Source organism: Procambarus clarkii, chromosome 91 (genome assembly GCF_040958095.1).
Source record: "Procambarus clarkii isolate CNS0578487 chromosome 91, FALCON_Pclarkii_2.0, whole genome shotgun sequence".
Lineage (NCBI taxonomy): Eukaryota > Metazoa > Arthropoda > Malacostraca > Decapoda > Cambaridae > Procambarus > Procambarus clarkii.
Window position 1 is genome coordinate 12,040,479 of NC_091240.1, and position 23,747 is coordinate 12,064,225.

Below are 23,747 nucleotides of genomic sequence, written 5' to 3' on the forward strand. Positions count from 1 at the left end.
TTTGTAGAGCATTTCTAGTTTGATTAAGTCGTACTCTAGGAATATCAAAACTGTATTTATTCCTGGTGTGGTGCTCATGGGTTCTGTTACAACCTTCAATGAAGCTTTTGAGGTCAGGATTGGCATTACAGTTCAGCGTTTTATATATGTATAATACACAAGAGAGAATGTGCAGTGACTTAATATCTAACATATTCAGAGATTTGAGTAAGGGTACCGAGTGATGTCTGGGGCCAGAGTTGGATATTGTCCTAATAGCAGCTTTGTGTTGAGTAATTAGAGGACGTAAATGATTTTGGGTAGTAGAACCCCAAGCACAAATACCATAGTTGAGGTATGGATAGATGAGGGAGTAATAGAGAGTAACCAGGGCAGGGCGGGGTACATAATATCTGATCTTAGAAAGAATGCCAACAGTTTTTGAAACTTTTTTTGATATATTTAGAATGTGACCCTGGAAATTCAGCTTGTGGTCGATGAGAACGCCAAGGAATTTGCCATCTAATTTGTTACAAATTTGGGTATTGTTTATTTTGAGATTTATCTGATTAGAGGATTTATTGCCAAACAGAATATAAAACGTTTTGTCAATGTTAAGGGTGAGTTTGTTGGCAGTTAGCCAAAGATGGACTTTCTCTAGCTCAGTATTTACTGTGGCATTTAGAGCAAGGGGGTCAGGACTGGAGTAAATGAAGGTTGTGTCGTCAGCAAATATAATTGGTTTGAGGTGTTGGGAGGCATTTGGAAGGTCATTAATGTAGATGAGAAAGAGGAGAGGGCCAAGTATGCTGCCCTGAGGAACACCAATGTTGATGGGTAGGGTGGGAGAAATTGTATTATTCACAGAAACATACTGGAGCCTGTCAGTAAGATAAGATTTGAGGTATTGCAGGGAGTGTCCTCTGACTCCATAATGATGTAATTTAAGAAGAAGGTTTTGATGGTTGACAGTGTCAAAAGCCTTACGCAGGTCCACAAATAACCCAACAGGAAACTCCTTTTTATCAACTCTCAACTTTTATAACTCTCCTTTTTAACAAGCCGAAACGTTCACCTCATTTCATATTTCTCTGTGGATTTTCCGCATAAAATGATCAGTGTTTTGTGATCGTCAATTGCATATATATATTATATATGTATGTGTGTGTGTGTTTTCTAAAGGCTGGGTGAACCAGTGCACCTTTTGCCAGGAGGGATCTGAAACCACCGGCTTTCAACTGTCAGTGCATCAGATGAAAATTATATAGGACTGGAGAGAGCAATATATGATATTTTTCGCACAGTGAGCAGTATGCCCTTTTTCCAGGTGGTGTCAGAGTTGTGGTCGGGAGGTCGGGAGTCGCCAGCCAGCCCGCGCCGAGGGAGGAACACCTGTGTCGCGGCGCTGCTGTCTCCTGCTGGGTGTCTACCGCCAAGTGAGCTCTACCTGTTTATGTCTCTTGCGTTATAATGTAACTATTCTGACATTCGAATTCTGTGTCGAATCTGGCTTTAAAGATGAGGACAGAGATGGCTTCCACAAGTTCTTTCAGTGACTATGGGGGAAAATTTGTTATGTCCCGCCTTCCTGTGTTACTATACCTGTTGTGTTTTAACTTTTCATATACAGGTCCAGCTTCCACCTATGTCTCTCGTCCTACTTAACCGTAAAGAGGATGCCATTGTCCATTCCCCCTCTCAGTATCTTGCATGTATTAATCATATCCCCTTTCTTCTTACCTGTAGGGTTTTAAGATCAAGTTCCTTAACCCTGTGCGCATAGCTTACTCCTCTTACTTCAGGCAATACTTTTGTTGCAAGAGTCTGTTCACGTTTTCCAGTTTAGCTTGTTTCATGAGGTGTGGATTCTAGACCAGTGCTGCATATTCGAGTATTAGCCTCACAAAGGCTGAATAAATTATTATCATAAAAATAGGCTTCATTAAGATTTATGAATACTGTACTAATGTTTGCCAGCGTTCCATATACTGCCGATGTCACCCCTGTTAATGTGTTCACTCCTAAATTAGCTTTTAATATATTCGATTCCTGTAGTTGCGTTTCTCTTAAGATATTTTTATTTATTTATTTATTTATTTATTTATTTATATACAAGAAGGTACATTGGGTTTGTGAGAATACATAGCATAGTACAGTAATTGCACTCTTGTAAAGCCACTAGTACGCGCAGCGTTTCGGGCAGGTCCTTAATCTAACAGATAATTTTAAGTAGGTAAATTCTATCAGAATTAATAAAATGATAACAAATACATTGCAAGAAAAAAAAGGAGATGAGAGAGATTAGTAAGTATATTAAAGCACATTGGTATATTAAAGCTCTGATTGATTACATTGACAGCTTGATTGGTAATTTAAACAAGATTAATAGACACCATACAGCAGATTGACAGTACATATAAGAAGACAGCAATGATCGCAATGATAAAGATGTTCAGATTGGGTACATAAAGATTGGGAGATTGGGTAGCAATAAATACAGTGCAGTTTTAAGCAAAAGGTAAAAAACTATGCAGATGAAATTAGGTACTTTTTAGTATTGTTTTTGAATGACGCAAAAGTTGGACAGCTTTTCAATTCAATAGGGAGTGAGTTCCATAGACTGGGTCCCTTTATTTGCATAGAGTGTTTACACAAATTAAGTTTGACTCTGGGGATATCAAAGAGATATTTATTTCTGGTATGGTGATAATGGGTCCTATTACATCTGTCCAGGGAGAGTTTCAGACAAGGATTTGCATTTAAGAACAGGGTTTTGTAAATGTAGTTAACACGAGAGAATTTGTGGAGTGAGATTATGTTTGGCATGTTTAGGGAATTAAACAAGGGGGCTGAGTGCTGTCTGAAAGCAGAATTTGTTATTATTCTGATAGCAGATTTTTACTGGGTAATGATGGATTTGAGGTGGTTTGCAGTGGTTGAACCCCATGCACAGATACCATAATTAAGATAGGGATAGATTAGTGCATAATATAGAGAGATGAGAGCAGAGTTACGTACATAATATCTGATTTTGGAGAGTATACCAACTGTTTTAGAGACTTTCTTAGTTATGTGTTGTATGTGGGTACTGAAGTTGAGTCTCTTGTCTAGGAATAGGCCAAGAAATTTTCCATCATTTTTACTGCTAATGTTTACATTGTCTATCTGAAGCTGAATTGCATTTGTAGATTTGCTTCTAAATAAGATGTAGTAGGTCTTTTCTATGTTAAGTGTTAGTTTGTTGGTTGACATCCATAAGTGGACTTTTTTTAGTTCATTATTAACAACATTATTTAGTGTATGTGGGTTGGGGTTAGAGTAGATGAGGGTAGTATCATCAGCAAACAAAATAGGTTTCAGAATGTTAGAGACGTTAGGCAGATCATTGATATAAATAAGAAATAAGAGAGGTCCCAAAATGCTGCCCTGTGGCACTCCAACGGTAATTGGTAGTGTGGGAGAGGTTATATTATTGATGGCTACACATTGGTGTCTATCACTAAGATAGGATTGGATATAGTCCAGTGCATGGCCTCGAATTCCATAATGATGGAGTTCACGTAAGAGGTAATTGTGATTAACAGTATCAAAGGCCTTTCTCAGGTCAATGAAGAGTCCAATCGGAAACTCATTTTTGTCAAGGGCTGAGTAGATTATATCACGGAGACTAATAATTGCATCGTTAGTACTCTTTTGGGAGCGGAAGCCAAACTGACAGGGGCTAAGAATGTCAAATTTTACGAGGTAGGAGTAAAGCTGTTTGTAGATAATTTTTTCAAATATTTTTGATAGTATGGGTAGGTTTGATATTGGTCTATAACTGTTTATGTCTGCCGGATTACCTCCTTTATGAACTGGCGTTACTCTTGCTTTTTTAAGGATATCAGGGAAGGTATGACACTCAAGGGATTTGTTGAACAGCAGAGCTATAGGTGGGGCAAGGGCATGGGAGGCGCTCTTGTATATAATGGATGGTATTTCACTGATGTTCCCAGCTTTGGTTTTTAGTGAGTGTATGACTTGTTGGAATTAATTCCATTTTGGTCAGTAGGAAACTAATTTATACTGTAACTGTCTAGCTATAGTTGTATTATAGCAAAACATTTGTCTTAAGTGTACATATGGCCAGTTGTGATATGTAGCGGAGCATCAAACTGGAAATGTGCAGTGTGACTGGGACTCGAGCATGTAAGTGGCAACATGCAGTGTAAGTGGAGCTGGTCACTGTAAATGGAAGTGGTCAGTGTAAATGGGAGCTGGTCAGTGTAAATGGGAGCTGGTCAGTGTAAGCAAGCTTGGTGAGAGGCATCATCAGTGTCAAGAAGTATCGTGAGACTTCTGGTGTGGTTGAGGAATCTATCGTGTGTGCCTCCTCTTGTCGATGTTGTTGTTATAGATTGAGCTACTCGGAACAAGTTCCAAGTAGCACGGGCTATGGTGAGTCCGAAACTTACCTGGCACAGGAGCGGGGCAAGAAGCACGGGCTATGGTTAGTCTCGTGGACGGGAGATGTCTCGCTCCTCTTGTCGTGAGTGATCTTTTATATAAAGGCTTTCTGGCAGTCTGCGGTATGGGAGAAAGATGATAAGGGTGTGGTGTAGGGCCCAGCTCATAGGTATTCACCACCATACTCACGTCATCATTGTTATATAGCTCGTATTAGGAAGAGAAGCAGTTTGTTAATGGATTGATGGTCGCGCGTATGTGTGATGAAGGTAAGAGGATGTGATGTGTAGTGCTGCAGTAGCTGAGTAGTGCTGCAGCACCTGTGTAGTGCTGCAGCACCTGTGTCGTGCTGTAAGAGCTAGGTAGTGCTGCAGCACCTGTGTCGTGCTGTAGCAGCTGTGTAATGCTGCAGCAGGTGTGAGCAGACGGTGTTGTGAAGGTAATCGGTAATGTTGGTCGGTGCGTTGTTGAATATTGCGGGAAACTCTCTTGAGATTTTGGGTTTAATCCGGCTGGTGGTGTTCCATTGAGACGAGAGACCTGCGTGGGTGACCTCTTTTCTGGGGTTGTGATGAGTAGTCTGTAGTTGTGAGGAAGGAGCCATGTTGCACTAACACGTCTGTGAATTCTCCATTCAATTTTGCACTTTGCCCTCACAACACCCTCCCCTCATGCCAAGTTGGTAGTACCGTTTGTGTGCAACTATGCGACGGGTAGCTGGGTAGTGGGTAATTGTGAATCGCGGAGTGACTTGTTATTCATGCCTGTCCCTCTTCTGGTGACGCCACACCCATGCATACACGTACTCATCCACGTAGCGTGTGCGCACGTCCACACGCATAGCATATGCGCACGTCCACACGCATAGCGTATGCGCATGTCTACACGCATAGCGTGTGCTCACGTCCAAACTTAGCGTGTGTGGACGTGCTTGCAAAGTTGGGTAAAGTTAACCCCCGAGCGTCTAGCCTCTAATTTTGGATAAACATTCTGATTTACGTAGATATGACCCCCCTGGGACCCTATTTATGACCCTCAGGAACTCTGCTCACGACCCTCTTGTTAACCTGCTGGTGGTCACCCACTGTTTGAGGAAAAAGTATTCCAAATAGTTAACATTTACATATATATGTACGTGATATAGTGCTATATGTAGCTTCGTATTCATATAACGTCCATGTTATATTATTGTGTATATGTGCGTATTCATCAAAATTGTAGTAGTTATATATATAATTTTTGTTGCAGGATAGTCGCCGTGGGTGAAGTATGAACGTCCATCAGGTGTTGCGGGCTTGGAGGCTCCGCTGGCTGCTGCTGGTTCTCTTGTTCGTCCTGGTTATTCTAAACCTTCAGTCCTCACCACACACAAGTAGGAGCACTCTAAGAGACTACCTTTATTATGGCAAGATATCAAACTCCGACGCTGAACAACCTTCTTTGGCAAGTGGCCACAGCTGGAGAAATTTAAGTAATGATGAATTAAAGAATTTGTCTGTAATGGGAAGACGACTTTTTCTGAATGAAAAGATTGGTAAGGAGAAAAATAAAACTTTCACCATTCTGGCGTGGAAAACTGGTGCTGTTTATGAGAACCGTTTACTAGCGGAGTTCGGTGACGTAAACATGGACCCCTTCCGCAGGTGTTCTGTACACAACTGCTGGCTCACTTACCAAGACCAGGCAGCACCCACGGCGGATGCCATTATCATCCACTTCCATATCACCCTAGGACCCCACACTTTCCCGAGCCGCACAAAAAAGGACCAAATATGGATCTGGTTAACAGATGAGAACCCATACCACACTTTTATGATTGCTAAAGATAAAAATTTAACAAATTACAATGGTTACTTCAATTGGTCAATGAGCTACAGGATGGACAGCGATGTCCCAGTACCGTACGGTAGAACAGTGGAGATGTCTCCAGACGAGGCTGCCTCATATCAATACGTTGATTATTTCAAACAGAAGAACAAAACTCTAGCATTAATGGGATCAAACTGTGGAGGACAAAATAATAGGTATAAGTATGTGAATGAGCTTAAAAAATACATAGAACTAGACCTATATGGAGGCTGTGGAAAGAACTACAATTGCACCGGACATTTCGCAAGGGATTGTCCAGCACTGAATGCCTACAAATTCTACCTGGCATTTGAAAATGGAAATTGTCTTGATTATTTAACAGAGAAGGTAAGCAAATTTGCACTTCGGTATTACTTTAACAGTTTCTTGTCTCAATAAACATACATGAACTTGATTTAACAGTTTAAGTTAAATTTAACCATCGCAATCTTAGAATCAGAAACTATTTACGGGTCAATTTCGCATGATGCATTTATAAATTGGGGGGGGGGGGGGGCATTTAATGCTGACAAATTTAGTCTGACGATTTCAGGATATGACGATGACATATGCATATATATATATATATATGCGAACAAGCCTGAATGGTCCCCAGGATTATATGCGACTGAAAACTCACACCCCAGAAGTGACTCGAACCCATACTGCCAGGAGCAACGCAACTGGTATCTACAGGACGCCTTAATCCGCTTGACCATCACAACCGGACATAAGGAAGTGATAGCCGAAGCTATTTGAACCACTTCAAATATGACCGAGATATATGACCGAACCTAACCAACCCTACCTAACCTAACCTATCTTTATAGGTTAGGTTAGGGTAGGTAGCCGAAAACGTTAGGTTAGGTAGTCGAAAAAACATCAATTCATGAAAACTTGGCTTATTAGGCAAATCGGGCCTTGCATAGTAGGCTGAGAAGTGCGTTCTGGCTACTAGGTACGACATATATATATATATATATATATATATATATATATATATATATATATATATATATATATATATATATATATATATATATATATATATAATATATATATATATTGTATGGTGATATTAATGAACGAGTAATATAGATTTATTTATTTATTATCCAAACCTTATACTACATTACTCGTGATTTGCTCTTGGCAAGTTCTTAGTCTGTCCTCATATCACAGTTCTTAGTATCAGTTGATAGTGGCTTAGATGTCTTGTTCCAACAATTGCATTAGAGTTTACAATCTTTCCCATGGCTGTTCATCCGTGTTGAGGACATATGGCTGGCCGCACAGACTCATACACATACAAACACAATAGTAAACACGATTCTTATATTGTAGACAGAGGAACTGGAGGTAGGTATAAAACTCTCATATATTGATCTTTTTTCTTGTGCTGTGGTGTTTCATCAGGTGTGGTGGAATGCCTTAGGGAAGGGAGCTGTTCCTGTGGTAATGGGTACATCGGTGGAAAACTATAAAAAGCTTATGCCACCCAATTCCTTCATTCACATCGATGAGTATGATTCACCACAACACCTCGCCAAGCACCTTCAGTGAGTAACAAACTTCTTCACACTATTATACCTAATGAGTAAGCCAGTATTGTAATAGACATGTTATAATATCATTGAAATGTGTATTGAAATATATCTTAACAAATACCTGGGTTTTAATGCTTATAATATTGTCTTGACAGGTACTTGGCGTCTAATTCTGAGGCATACAATAAATATCACGAATGGCGCTCCAAATTTCGAGTTCTGAATGAACATGGATTCTTCCAAACACCTGTGTACCACTACTGCCGCGTGTGTGAAGCGCTCAACTATAATGACCCAGGGCCCAAAATGTACAATGACATGGAAGTGTACTGGAATATGAAAACCCAGTGTTACAAACCAACTTGGGAAGACAAGATGAATTCCTTCAAGAAGTCAACAAAATCCTAAATTTGTGAATGGCATCTTTAGTTCTCATTGAGGATGTTTGTTTTGATTACAACAGTTTTATATAATATTTTATTATGCATAATATGTTTTTTAAAATTGACAAAAATCGTTGCCAAGCGTTCAGGTATGCTCTCGTAAAAATGGCCACTGCCTTTTGGAAACGAAAGGCGGTGGAGTTTCTGATGGGGAAGGAAGAGACAATTGCGCACCGCGTTCCGCAAGGCGCGGTGCGGACAGTCTGGGTGGCATAAATAGCGCGGGAAGGGAGGTCTCGCCCTCACTCCATTCTCGACGGCCCGCGATTCACGAAATTTACGCCCCCATACTGTTGGTGTCTTCCTTTCCCTGATCAGAAAATGTTAAAACTTGCTTCAAATAGTAGGTACAGTATTACGTTTTGAGGGGTAGCTTTTTATTTTAAAGAGGCTTTACAGAGGGTGATTTTGTATCATATTTGGTAAATATTTCCACTGATATTGTAGCAATTAGATGAGGCTTTTTCTTCTTCTTGATAGTATGTGCAGTTTGCATGAAGGGGTGGAGGACGTGTTGCTCTAAACAGCCAACAGACGAGTATTTATTACAGAGGAGTTTTATGTCATGATTTACGACAGGATAGTGTTAGAAAATATATTTATTGTAACTAAAAATTTTACCCACTCAAGCACTGACAATAAATACAGTACAAGAAGACTATCTATGATGGTTCAGACAGTTGTCACTAGGGGACGAACTCCTCCCATTGCAGGCGATGAGTCACAATAACGTGGCTAAAGTATGATGACCAGACCACACTAGAATGTGAAGGGACGACGACGTTTCGGTCCGTCCTGGACCATTCTCAAGTCGATTGTGCATGAAGGGCTGGATTCACAATCGACTTGAGAATGGTCCAGGACGGACCGAAACGTCGTCGTCCCTTCACATTCTGGTATGGTCTGGTCATCAACTCCTCCCTTTGTTTACATTTCCTTAGATGAGACCAGTCAGCTGTCGTCCGCCGTAGGTAGCGTCCTTGGGCACAGTTAACGTTGATAACACATCGTCTTGAACACATCTCTTGGATTTTATGCGGACTGGGAGGAGCGTTCCTTATTAGGAAGGTCACCTAGTTGACAGTCAGTTCTCGTCACTGCTAACTGGAAAGCCACGCAGGTGATTAATCTACATTTAGATTGTGTAGATTAGGTAGATGATGTCCATCTACATCATCATATCTCAATTTTTAAAGATAGGATGTTAAAAGATAAGTATAAAGTTAGTTAACTAGTAGATTTATGTGTACTTGGATGTGATTGAGATAAAATAGCTGGAACATAAATGTATTCAGTTCTACTTCCAAATGTGTTCCAGCCACTTTGGCTGGACGGTAGAGCGACGGTCCCGCTTCATGCAGGTTGGTGTTCAATTCCCAAACCTATCTTGAGATGATTTCGGGGCTTAGCGTCCCTGCGGCTCGGTCCTCGACCAAGACTTTTTTTCTTACACACCCCCAGGAAGCAGCCCGTAGCAGCTGTCTAATGCCTAAGTACCTATTTACTGCTAGGTGAACAGAGGCATCAGGGGTGAAAGAAACTCTGCCCATTTATTTCCGCCTCAACCGGGAATCGAACCCGGAACCTCAGGACTACGAATCCAGAGCGCTGTCAGGCCCCCTCAGACCTTCCAAGTGGTTGGGCACCATTCTTTCCCCCTGTCCCTTCCTAGATCCTTATCCTGACCGATTTGGATGAATACTAATGATCCAAAGTGGATAACAAAGGATCTGAAGAATCTTATAGGTAAAAAGAGAGCGTGGTACAAAAGGATTAAATATGGGGAAGTTAGTTTAGAACAGGAATTCGTACAACTGGTTAGAAATGTTAAAAAAAAAGAGATAAGGAAAGCAAAAAGAAACTACGAAGTTCGCATAGCAGGGCAAGCGAAGACAAATCCTAAAGGTTTTTTTCAGTTATATCGAACTAAGACTAGGGAAAGGATAGGTCCATTAAAAACTGAGACAGGTCAAATAACGGATAATGACGAGGAGATGAGTAGTATTTTTAGTAAATATTTTATATCTGTATTTACTAAAGAGGAACTTAATTAACAATATGCCTTCATCCGAACAAGTCTATGTGGGTGGGGACGAGGACAGGTTGACTAGTTTAGCAGTTACCAGGGAGGATGTAATTAAACAAATAGTAAAACTAAAACCAAACAAATCCCCAGGGCCGGATGAAGTGTTTGCCAGGGTGCTTAAAGAATGCAAAGAGGAACTTTCCGAGCCACTATCTACCATATTTTATAAATCAATAGAGTTAGGTAGAGTGCCAGAGTCATGGAAGGTAGCTAATGTGGTACCAATTTTTAAGAAAGGAGACATCACTTGCGTCAAACTATCGGCCAATTAGCCTAACGTCTATTGTGGGAAAGATACTTGAATCGATCATTGCAAATACAATTCGTCTTCATCTTGAAAAACAAATTAATAAATGAGTCGCAACATGGTTTTACAAATGGCCGTTCATGTTTAACAAATTTGCTATCTTTTTATTCCAGCATAGTTGAGGCAGTTGATAGTGGTAAAGATTGTGATGTGTACCTTGACTTTAGCAAAGCTTTTGATACAGTGCCACATGAAAGACTGATTAAAAAAATAGAGGCTCATAGTATTGGGGGTGCTATATTAAGTTGGATTAGGGCATGGCTATTCCAAAGAAAACAGAGTTAGTATAAATGGGGTTAAGTCAGAGTGGGATAATGTTGTTAGTGGAGTGCCTCAAGGCTCTGTCCTGGGACCTCTGTTGTTTATAATATAAATGATTTAGATTCAGGTTTGAGTAGCAACATCTGCAAATTTGCAGATGATACAAAAATCGGTAGGGAAATTAACACGGAAGACGACTCGCTATCACTTCAAGTTGATCTAAATAGGGTTTTGAAATGGTCAAAAGATTGGCAGATGCAGTTTAATGCTGATAAATGTAAAGTTCTGAGGCTAGGTAATGATGATAGTTACAAGATACAAGCTAGATGGTGTTGAGATTGCGAAGTCGGATTGTGAAAAGGATCTGGGAGTTATGATTAGTAAGAATTTAAAACAAAAGGATCAATGCCGAATGTTCGTAATAAGGCAAATAGGACACTGGGATTTATTAATCGAAGCGTTAGTAACAAGACACCTGGTGTGGTTCTTCAGCTACATCTTGCTCTGGTTAGGCCCCATTTGGATTATGCAGTTCAGTTTTGGTCGCCGTACTATAGAATGGATATAAATTCACTTGAACATGTACAGCATAGGATGACCCAAGTTAATTCCCCAAATTAGAAATCTTTCATATGAAGAAAGATTAACAAAGCTAAACACTATCGGTAACTTTGGACCGAACTCGCGTCCATTATTTTACTCCTGAGTCCTAACTTTGGACCGGACTTGCATCCACTACAAAAAATATTTGTATAAAATTAATTTTTTATCCAATCGACGTCGGGATAGTATCAAAATAAGCGCCTTTAGAATGCGCACAATTTGATACCAAAATGAAAGATGTAACATGAAACTTGATGTCTGAACACTTGTATGATTATAAATAGGCTTTTGGTCAAAATTTTAAAATATTTGTTAAAATTCTATTTTTTATGCTATTATGTTGGGACTAGTTTTAAAATGAGCACCTTTACGTCACGAACAATTTGATACCAAAATGAAAGATGTAACACAAAAATTTATGTCAGAACACTGGAAAGATATAAATAATTTTGTGATGATGAGCTTCCAGAATTAAAATATTTGTTAAAATTCCAGTTATTGCTCTATTATTATGGGGCTAGTTTTAAAATACGCACCTTTTTATTGCGAACAATTTGATACCAAAATGAAAGACGTAACACGAAAATTGATGTAATCAAACTGAACGAGTATACACATTAGGTTGCAGTGTACAAATTGGTGCTCGTTCACGGGTAACTTTAGGCTTTTCTGCGGGGAGGCACTCCATAATTTTGTACATTATATTCATACACATCTGTAGGGAATTTAATTGCGAACACAATGATACCAAAATGAGCAACGTAGCACGAGAATTAAGGTGAGAAAAATGGAACGAGTATGCACATTTTACTTATTTTGAGCGCTCACGGGTAACTTTTGCCAACTTTAGGCTTTGCTGTTGGGAGTCACGCCAGGCTTTTGGACATTATATTTATACACACCTGTAGGGAATTTAATTGCGAACACAACGATACCAAAACGAGCGACGTAGCACGAGAATTAAGGTGAGAAAGCTGAAACGAGTATACACATTTAGGTGTCACCACGCGCTTGCCCGCACATCGGGTGCATGACCCCTAAGTTGACCGCACGCCTGTCCAGTGACCGATAGTGTTAAATTGCATTCACTGGAAAGGCGAAGAGTTAGGGGTGACATGATAGAGGTTTACAAGTGGATGAATGGACACAACAAATGGGATATTAATAGGGTATTAAAAGTATCAACATAAGACAGAACACAAAACAATGGGTATAAATTGGATAAATTTAGATTTAGGGAAGACTTGGGTAAATACTAGTTCGGTAACAGGGTTGTTCATTTGTGGAACCAATTACCGCGTAACGTGGTGGAGGTGGGGTCCCTCGATTGTTTCAAGCGCGGGTTGGACATGTATATGAGTGGGATTGGGTGGTTCTAGATAGGAGCTGCCTCGTATGGGCCAATAGGCCTTCTGCAGTTGCCTTTGTTCTTATGTTATGTTCTTATCAATGTTGTACACACTAATTGTACCACCAACCTGTTTACATCACATCTGCTTCCAAAGTCTTTCTTGATTCAGAAGTAAAGGTAAATAATCTTCTAAATGCTGATGTATTTGAAAATTTAATATAAAATTTATGTAAATGTCTTAAAAAGTACTAAATTTTTTAATACACAACTCTTTATGTATGGTAATATTTTTTGTACTGTATATACATTTGTTCTATAAAAGAACCTGATAATTATGAACAAATATACATACATATATTATCATTACCCCATTTTAAACTCTCATGGGATGGAGGGCCATCAGCCCAAAGAAAAAGTTAAATATACTGTAAGGAAACTAAAATACATTTAATTGTAAAAACATCACTAATCCATTCATCCATTACATAGCTATATAAATAAAAAAGCACCAACACACTCCAGTAGTTATACAGAGCAGCAATCCACTGCTTTATAAGACATACATTACTCCTCAGGACTCATCACATACAGTATAGACAGACACATTCACTCCTGCCTTATAGATTGCATCTATCCAGTTTGTCCACTTACCATATACTACACACACACACAAACATTCACTATGTCCACCCAGCCTCTCTCTCCACCTACTTGGTTCTAGATAGGAGCTGCCTCGTATGGGCCAATATGCCTTCTGCAGTTACCTTTGTTCTTATGTACTCTCAACTTTAATTGTACATTCTTACCCCATCAACTCTCATCCATTCATTCAACATGTTCAAACCATCTCAGTATGCTTACTAAGTATTTTGGTTTGTTAACCTTTGCACTCCACATCTCTCTGTGACATTTCATTTCTTAATCTACCAATACTCCTAACACTTCCATACACAAATTGGAACTGTCATTCCTTCATACAGCCCTTTGACTGTATCAATCTTGTTTTCTCTAACCAAACCTTTCACTACACTAGCCACTTTTCTTAACCCAACAAAAGGACAAATTACTACTTTGTCACATACTAAATGTTTAAAATGACTGACCACTTCCAGGGCTTCATACACAATTCTCTCTCTCCACCGCTACAACTTTTCCTTTGTCCACATTCAGTCTTTCAGTCAGGCACCTCAATTAAATTTTCAATTAATCTAAACATCAAGAAATATAAAGCATCAATGCTAATAAATATATAATTTAATTTATGTACATACACAAATTTAGCAATTTTTTAATGAATGTCATACTAAAAAATCCTAAGAAATTGAGTTCAACATAAAACCAGTCAATACATTACATTTTCCTTCTTGTAGAAAAAAGGAAGGTTATTTATTCTAATAACAAACATTTTTTAGTTTCCTTGAAAAGTTAAAGAAAATTATAAGAACAATATACTGTAAAGAAGATCTAGTTAGTTATACAGGGTACTAGGAAAATAAAAGTGTCATATATATATATTAACAAAAAAGTATGACAGTAAAGAAATCATCAAACAAGAAAAACACAGAAAACTTAGAGTAACGTTCCGAGGCTACCTATTCAGTCCATTGTATGGCTAGGACCAGCAACTGGTCCACCTTCATCATCAGATCCAGCAAGTTCTGGGAAATCTGAGAAAAATTCATGCTTGTTGCGCCGTTTTGATGACTCTAGATTATACCCTCTGTTTCGTTTTTTGCTGCCCTGGAATGGTACAAACAAAATTCACTGACTGCATGAGCTTAAAGTATTCAATCTTTAGTGGCATTTCCATGCTGAAGGGAAAAACATACTATTGAGTGCACAGTATGAAAAAAACTCCTTAACCCTTAAATAGCTCCTATCGTTATCTGGGATTACTTCCTATGCTCGAATTGTCAAATGCTATTTTTTTGCATTAATTTTGTGAAATAGTTTTTCTCATGTACACCACAATATATAACTTAATTAGCAAATTTGTTTAGGAGATAATGAATGGAATGCACATAAACTACAAATGAAAACTGCTAACTGGAATGATGGAACAATAAAAAAGGAAATGAATGAATTAACAATTTAGGAGGGAATGAATGAATGAACAATTTTTCTGACAATTCTTGATGAGAACTTTTCAATTAACTATAAAATAACCAAGATACTATAAACAAATATCACCTTTTTCCGATCATCTACTTCAGTATTATAGAGATATTCAATGTTCCAAAAGCGCACAACCTCATCCATGGAACACGAGGCGAGAAGAGACCCATCATGGGACACAGACATATTTTCCACTCCAAAGTCCTTGTGTTGCCCCACTATGCCTACAAAGCGATGAGCATACAAATGTACAGCCCTAAAAAACAGAATGATTTAGTTTTATAGTTTTACACATCACTACTGTATGTATGTATGTATGTATGTATGTATGTGTGTGTGTGTGTATATATATATATATATATATATATATATATATATATATATATATATATATATATATATATATATATATATATATATATATATATATATATATATATATACACACACACACACACACACACACACACACACACACACACACACACACACACAATGTGGAAAAACCACAAAGAAATGTGAAAGAGAGATGAACATTTCGGCCTGTTAGAGCCTTTGTTAACACCAGACTCAACACAATGTCTGGTGTTGACAAAGGCTCTAACAGGCCAAAACGTTCACCTCTCTTTACCATTTCTTTGTGGTTTTTCCGCATACAAATGATCAGTGTTTACTGATCGTCAATTGCATATATACAATATATCTGGATCACAGTACAATATGGGTTAAAGGAGAATCTTATGGGTTTAAGAATCCCTTAATGATTTTACCTGATATTGCCATCTTCACAGCCTGTTAGCATCATACGATCTGTGATCGGAACAATGCAGTGGATCTGGTCAGGATGACCAGCAAAGCGGTCAATGTGGAAGCCAAACTCGCCCCACTTAAAAATGAAAAGTGTTCCTTCCCCAGAGCCTACAATCAAACGTGTGTCGTTTCGTACCAAGGCAAGAGATGTCATCTCACTGCCATACAACTCTGACTGCCAAAAGAATCAAAGAAACATAAAATTACAATAATTATATACTAACTTAAATTTCATAAAATTACAATAATTATATACTAAATTAAATTTCAATGTACTGTAACTGAATACAACTTTTATGTAAATTTATCTATTTCAGTCAAGATATGTCATTTCTATAAACAATATGAAATAACAAAATTAAATGTGTTAATTAAAAACCAGTAATTACATTTTTTAAGCATAGAGATGTTTTGACTCATCAATTTGCACCTTCCGTATTAACATAACTTGCCAAGTACATGTAATGTACCTTTGTAATGTAACTTTCAAGCCGTTACTTTCTTACTTTGTTACTTTGGTTACTTTCAAGTCAACATGAAAACAGAGCATGAGCTTATTTATGGAACGAGTAGCATCTTGCCTTAAGGAGCAAACAAGTATGATAGCTCAGAAATAAAATACAGAAAAAAATACTATTCTATACCTGCATCTCCAACTGCTTTCCCCTGATGTTGAATCCTGCAATTGATCCATCATTCACTGATGCAACCAGGGTCTTCTTCTTCTCATCTACAATAAGAGATGTCACTGTCTGTTCACCACATTTAAAATCAAATATAGATTTTTTCTTTCTTAAATCCCAGATCTTTACTGTGCCGTCATCATCACCGGTTGCACACAAAAATTCATCTATTGGCAAAAAGCTAAATATAGGTGATTCGTGGGCATCTTTTATGTGTTGTTTGACAGCAGAATTTTGGGTGTCAATAATGGCCATAGACTTGTCTTTACTGATGGTATAGAGAACAGAGCCATCTTCGTTATAACAAACTGCCCGACAAGCCTTCTTGTGATGTGAAAACCTAGTTACTTCTTCAACAGTCTCTTGACTATAACGATATCTGTAAGGAATAAGAAAATCATAAGACTAAACATTTTTCTTTGGTAAACCAATATAAATATGAATGCCATTAATGCACTCTTTGGTTAGAAACCTGAATGCGATGTCATGCAAAGCTTGATTACTGATAGTAATCAGTAAAGTAGTAGCAATTAGAAATTACTGTAAAGGTAATATGTTTTTCCTCAACAATAGAACAGTTAAAGTGGAAACTGATATCAGCACTGCTGAGTCAGGCAATGTAGAGATCAGTGTATGATATGGAATTATATTTCTGACTTATATGACATTTTTTAAAATACTCATGACTTTGAATCAACAAAAAAAAAAAGCATTGAATGTAATGAAACGCCCATTTTCTGGGAGAGTCCTGGAGGCTCCCCAAAGCTATCCAGGCTGAATGGATATGTATAACTTTCTGGCATCACAGTGCTAGGAATTCTTGCCTACCGGGGACCACGAGCCAGAACCTGGCCTCCCTCAGAGAGGCACAAGGAGCAATGGCCTATAGAAACCCCCTTGTGGTTGGGAGCATTCTATGTCTGCCATTGACTGGGATAGGCACCCAGAAAGATAGGCACCCCAAAACAAACCTCTATTCTGGTGAAAATATTGCTACCAAAAGCCGAACGAGTGTACAGAACTCTCCAAACTAAATTATCAAACTAGCATGATGTCATCACGTCGCCGCGCCACCATCTGCGCAACTTCCCCGAGAGGGGGAAGGGGGAGCCCCAGACCCTCCACGCCGGCGATCCAACTGGCAGTTCTTTGGCTGGATGTCAAAATACGCGAAAAACGCCGCTGACCGGAGGGAAGGAGGGATGCCAGGGAGCCTCCAGGACTCACCCAGAAAATGGCGTTTCATTACATTCAACGCTGGTTTTCTGGAGGGAGCCCCGTCGGCTCCCCAGAGCTACCTCACCACAGATAAGGAAAATAGGGAAGGATCCAGGAGGCGGACACCACGTGCCCTAACCTAAAAAAACCAAGACCACAGACGAAACAAACACCCTGCAGACCTGAACCCCCCAAACAGGAACGAGGGAAGAAGGGAACGCGAACAACCAAAATGTGTCCACGACCCCAGAGGCCAAGATGCGCAGAGAACAGTGAAAAAGTCACAACCGAACAACAAAGTTAGCACCCCCCCCCTGGCCCGACCAACCAAGCAGCAACCCAAAGACCAAAACGAGAAGAAAATAGACCACCCAGGCCAATGACCAAGATGGCACCAGAACTTGAGAGCAGGCCGGGGTGAAACAACACCCAGGACAGCAAGCAGAACGGAGCAAAAGGAACCACCACACTGAACGCAAGCAGGAGCGGCTACGCCAGCACCACCCAATATGAGGTGACAGGACACGGTCCCAGACGATGAACCCGGAAAGTTTGATAATTTTGTTTGGGGAGTTCTGTCCACTCGTTCGGCTTACGGTAGCAATATTTTCACCAGAATAGGGGTTTGTTTTGGGGCGCCTACCTTTCTGGGTGCCTATCCTGGTCGATGGCAGGCATAGAATGCTCCCATCCACAAGGGGGTTTCTATAGGCCATTGCTCCTCATGCCTCTCTGAGGGGGCCAGGTTCTGGCTCGTGGTCCCTGGTAGGCAAGAACTCCTAGCACTTTGACTGATGCCAGAAAGTTATGCATATCCATTCAGCCTGGATAGCTCCGGGGAGCCGACGGGGCTCCCCCCAGAAAATTATACTAATAGTTATTATATAATGCCAAACTCACAAATATACATACATATATATTATGTATTTTACTTCTCATTCTCATTCAATATATCTCATTCAAAATGAGACATGTACAATATTTTGGACAATAAAATATTTCCAAGAATCTATTATTTTAAGAAAAAACAGAGATTATCACTATATTCTCCCTGTGCTTAACTCTTAAGAAAGGCTTGTCAGTAGTAACATGACTGCAAAATACTTACATCATGACCTCTCCATCCATGGTTGCAGCCGACAGTAATTCACTGCACGGATGAAAACATATATCCACAATTCCTGAATCAGCTTCTAGATCAGGAGGATGGTCTCGCTGTGCTTCTATTGAGGGTTTAATCCCAAATATTTCCTCCATGGTCGCTTCTGCTTCCGAGCTCGAAGAACTGTCCGTCTGGTAAAAGTTATCAAACAAAAAATTATTAAAAAGAAGGCATAAAACAAATGGGCCAAGTTAAAAAAGTAAAAATAACTTTACAATGCTTAATCTACATCCTACTTGTACTATTCTTACTTTTTGCTGAACAAATTGTACACTCATTTAGTCTACCTTAAAAGTTTGCTTCTCTCTCAAAGATTTCCTAGTTTCTATAATTACAATTTCTACCTTATTAGTAATTATATGAATTCTTTACAGTATTTCCTCATCTCACACACACCCCACTGTTTTTTCCCCTCTTCCAGCACTTTTTTCTTCTTTCCTCATCTCCATTCTCCAACCACACTCATCCTTTCCTCCTTCCTTCTACTCATCACACCCACTCCTTCCCTCCCTTCTGCTCCCTTCCGTCTACTCATCATACCCACTCCTTCCCTCCCAATATTTTTTCCTCTTCCATTTCCTTTCCTCTGTCTAAAAAAAAGGACATTCCTCACATTACCCAGAGACAGTACTGTACTTACATCCACCTCATCGCTACCACTTAACTCCGCCTCACTCATGTTATCATCCTGCAATGACAATAAAACTGGTGAACAATTTATAAAACACATTTATTGTCCAAAATATTACATTGCCTTCATGTTGAATGAGATGAAATACTATATAGCGATTTAAATTTAACTTCTGTTTAGGTTTAAAATCACAAGTACTGTATTGTACTGGGGCAAACTTTTGGGCATTAGTGTTGGAAGGATGATGGGTATAATACAAATTATAATATACAAGTTTTTACTGATGGAACTGTAAATCACTGTAAATCCAGCAGCAACATGCAGTACTGGGTATTTGGGGAAAAAAATTGCAGTTAACATGGCAATTAACTGCTGTACATTGCAGTTAAAGACTAAATTGTTGCATAATTATGTAAATAAAGGTCTCTACCTGCTTTTCATACTTTTCAAATTTTTCCACAAGTGTTTAAATCAAATTTTAACACAAACAACTTACTTAAGTTAACTGGTTACTGGAAAACTTTTCCTTAAGTACTTTTTATGTCAGGATAATGTTACTTCTAGTTCTTTCCAGTAAGAACATCATTAACTTCCTCTGTCTGACCTTATATTTCTACTCTCTCAATTTGGGGATTAGTTTTGTAGCAAACCCCTATACTTTTTCAATTTTCCTTTTATGCTCTTTGAAGTGAAAGCTCCAAGCAAGGGCTGAGAACTCAATAACTGGTCAAATGTATGTTGTAAACAGTGTGGGAGGGGTCTATGTATCATGTATGGTGAACGTGTGTACAATACTGTATTGTATGAAGAAACTTACTACAATATTGTAATGCTTGAATGAATGTGAAGGAAAAAGGTGCTGTAAACAATGTTCTGCAAAACACTGTTTACAGCACCTTGATAGAGGGTGTAGGTTTCATCCAAAAATTTAGTTTTAATTCACTTACACAGGTATTGGGTCTTTCCTTCACCTTCCCTGTACTGTATTTGATACTACATACCTTGATAATATCATTAGCAGATGATCAATAAAGAACAAAATCAATTAGAGCAATTTGAAAATCAGTAATTTAAAAAGTAGCAGACTTCATTACAAACCTCATTATCTTCATCTGCTTTACTGCCAGGACTGTCTGCATTACAGTCTAGTGTGGCATTATTGTCCTCTTCACTTGTTTCATCATTCTCATCCTCCAAACTCACCATCTGGAAAACACCCCCGGGAGGAACCTCGTCACTTGAATCATCGGATTCAGGGGGATCCTCCTACAAGACACAAAACAACTGTATTGTACATGTAAGAAGTTAAAATTAATACAGGATACAAAATGCTATCCAATTTCTTCATAGCATGAATTCAACAAGTAAAGGATTTAGTAATAATAATGTCAATGACCTAATATTTAGTGAACACAGCAGCAACACAAACATAATACCAGCAAAAATATGATAAGTTGGATTATGAGAACCTCCATAATGAGGAATCTTATGTCAATGATAGAGAAACGGGCAATCTCAAATGGAACACTTCTGTGCTCACATCAAATTTCTTCGCAGGCAAGATATCCAAGTAAGAAAACATAGGGGACCCTTTACTGCTCACTTAGAATTAATACAACCTTTAACCTACTGGGTCTGTCTCAGTGTACTATACTGTATTCCCTGGAATGGAAACAAGAGATATATCTCGTAATATTCACCTGAAAGTTAACTTCGCAAAGGCTTTCGATAAATGTGACCATGGCGTGATAGCACACAAAATGAAGTCAATGAGAATAACCGGTAAAGTAGGACGCTGGATACTCAGTTTTCTGTCAAACAGGACTCAGCGAGTAACGGTCAACCATATAAAATCTAGGTCAAGTTAAACAGAATAGCAAGGTAAAGAGCAGTTAAAAGCTCTATACCTCAGGGTACAGTCCTTGTACCGCTACTTTTCCTTATTCGCACATCTGATATAGACAAAAATACAAGTCACAGCTTCGTATCATCCTTTGCAGATGACAAAAATCAGTATGAAAATTACCTCAGCTGAAGACATTGAAGAACTTCAAGATGATATTAATAAAGTTTTTGACTGGGCATCAGAAAATTACATGATGTTTAACAGTGATAAATTCCAGGAACTTAGGTACGATAAAAATGAGGACCTTAACCACTTAACTGCACCAACCGAGTATTCATGGTCGGCGGGAAACTGCGCCAACCGAGAAAACTCTTTGATTTTTCCGTACACATTCGAAATGTGTGCGAGGTTGGTTGTGTATGAAATGGACTCTTAGGACTTCCAGTGAGAGGCAGCCTTCTTGGAAAAAATTCCCAGAATGCCCTAGGGCTGCTGGCTGGATTAGTTCTGAGTGAGCAACCACGGGTGGCGCACGCGCCTCTGGCTCCCAAACACCTGTCTGATGCAGTGTTGAAAGATAACGCTCTATCGGTAGAATTCAAACCTTATTGTTTGAAGAACATAAGGGGTCATAATATTGGTGAAGCTAGGCGCAATAAGAACCTATCACAAAGGTCAAATGCAAGTGATACAGCACCTATGAGGACGATACAGCGAGCGTATCCAGTTGTAGCTCTGTCACCCTTGCAATCCTATGCTATCTCCAATTTATGTAGATGATACATAGATCACCGAGGTCACCTAGCAGTAAATATGTACCTAGGAGTTAGGGAACTATTGTGGGGCTGCATCCTGGGGAAGGTCCGTAGTTCGACCTTGGGGGTCTTCGATACAAGCCTGAATTACATACACAGCTCTTCAGGTCCCCAACAATAGGAATTAATTATATGGTCACACCTTAACCCAGCATTTCTTGAACTGGGGCTTTGCAAAACCCAAAGATAACTCAGGGATAACTGCAAAAGACAGTGATAAATAGGATAATTCTAATTATATGCAAGTGTATTTTTGAGAGATTTTTGTGTTAAATTTTTCTCATAAATATGAAGAACGAAGTTGGAATTAGTCACTTTTCAGTTGACAACAAAAACCGTGTGTATCTAAATTATGATCTAGAATTACTTCAAGGGTACAAAAGTCGAGAAAATCTCCCCAAACAAATCATAACTTAATTTTATGTATTATCCATACAAAATTATAAAACAAAGCTGGCAGAGACCCATTTCATACACAAGATGATTTGACCAAGCTTATTTTCTGTTTGTTAAAACTGTATATATTGGTAAGTTAGGATGTATTAGCTTAGGTTAGGTTGTACTGGGCTCAGTTCCCTTCACACTGGGTTAAGTTGGTTATGTTGTTGGGTTAGGCCGAGTTCTCAGTCCCTGTGGTGCAGTGGTAAAGCACTCGCCCAATGCTTTGCAAGCGCTTTGGCCTGGGCTCATTTCCTGGCCAGGGAGGATATTGACTGGGTGACAATCCTTAACTGTTGCCTCTGTTCACCCAGCAGTGAATGGGTACCTGGTTGTTAAAACGATTTGGCGGGTCGTATTGTGTGTAAAATTAGGATAAAGGACCTGCCTGAAACGCTATGTTTGCTAGTAGTGGCTTTACAAGAATGTAACAAGTCTTGTATATATAAAATAAAAATAAGTAAAGAAGTTAGGTTTGCAAGGCTTCAAAACCCGTAGCTGCCCGAAACGCTTTGCGTAATAGTGGCTTTAGGCATTGTATGTACTAGCTCTATCTATTAATCCAACAAACTTTGTAAAATCTCTTGTATGTATGTACCTTACCTAAATAAACATTTATTTATTTATTTAATCGCCTCGTGTACGACGTGACTTGTACCCTGTACTATACCCTATTGGGTCCATCAGTAATTACCCTCAACAAGTGTACTTTCTGCCTCTTGGTCTGGATTCCATGTTTGAAGGAATACCTTAAACCACAGCAGCTTGTGAACCAACGACCCAATCTCTAACCTAACCAACCAATAATTCATATAACCATAAAATATTAAGTCATATGTGTTTTCGATAATTATTCATGTACGAAACGACCCCAGATTGCCCCCCAGACTGTCCCCCAAAGGCCAACTCGCCCCCCTAGCTCATCTCCCACTAGGGCAGGTGGCCATGAACTAGAGGAAGCACCTCTAGTGGACAGAGTGTAGAGTAACAGCAGGAGGGAGTACTCACAAAGTTTGGGATGAATGACCTCATAGTGGCGAGGTGTAGAGGAGGTGAGAGTCGCAGCTTCACGTGGTGGCCGCCGCGCCTCACGCCAGGGTTGCCAGGTACAAATCGCTAAAAGTAGCGAGCTGACGGTCTAAAAGTAGCGAATTTGTA

The 23,747-nt window shown here is 39.2% G+C and overlaps 2 protein-coding genes across 2 annotated transcripts; one reads left to right on the forward strand and one right to left on the reverse strand.

The window, feature by feature from the left end:
* The first annotated feature begins 852 nt into the window (after positions 1-852).
* On the forward strand, positions 853-13,222 carry LOC123774057 (glycoprotein 3-alpha-L-fucosyltransferase A). Its single transcript, XM_045768177.2, has 4 exons — positions 853-1,415; positions 5,674-6,621; positions 7,690-7,832; positions 7,976-13,222. Exons 2-4 carry the CDS (start codon positions 5,695-5,697, stop codon positions 8,226-8,228), a joined length of 1,323 nt encoding a protein of 440 aa, XP_045624133.1. The 5' UTR covers positions 853-1,415; positions 5,674-5,694; the 3' UTR covers positions 8,229-13,222.
* Positions 13,066-23,746, reverse strand: LOC123774054 (WD repeat-containing protein 55). Its single transcript, XM_045768175.2, has 8 exons — positions 23,598-23,746; positions 20,589-20,756; positions 19,500-19,547; positions 18,806-18,990; positions 16,441-16,858; positions 15,757-15,971; positions 15,062-15,242; positions 13,066-14,611 (listed from the first exon to the last, which is right to left on the reverse strand). Exons 1-8 carry the CDS (start codon positions 23,619-23,621, stop codon positions 14,468-14,470), a joined length of 1,383 nt encoding a protein of 460 aa, XP_045624131.1. The 5' UTR covers positions 23,622-23,746; the 3' UTR covers positions 13,066-14,467.
* Between the last annotated feature and the right edge of the window lies 1 nt (position 23,747).

Coding starts and splice junctions, on each gene's coding strand:
- LOC123774057 (XM_045768177.2), top strand. CDS start 5,695: ATGAACGTCCATCAGGTGTTGCGGGCTTGGAGGCTCCGCTGGCTGCTG. Junction 6,622..7,689: donor TTGATTATTTAACAGAGAAG/GTAAGCAAATTT, acceptor GTGTTTCATCAG/GTGTGGTGGAATGCCTTAGG. Junction 7,833..7,975: donor CACCTCGCCAAGCACCTTCA/GTGAGTAACAAA, acceptor TTGTCTTGACAG/GTACTTGGCGTCTAATTCTG.
- LOC123774054 (XM_045768175.2), bottom strand. CDS start 23,621: ATGAGGTCATTCATCCCAAACTTT. Junction 19,548..20,588: donor AAGCAGATGAAGATAATGAG/GTTTGTAATGAA, acceptor TTGTCATTGCAG/GATGATAACATGAGTGAGGC. Junction 14,612..15,061: donor AAGTAGATGATCGGAAAAAG/GTGATATTTGTT, acceptor GTACCATTCCAG/GGCAGCAAAAAACGAAACAG.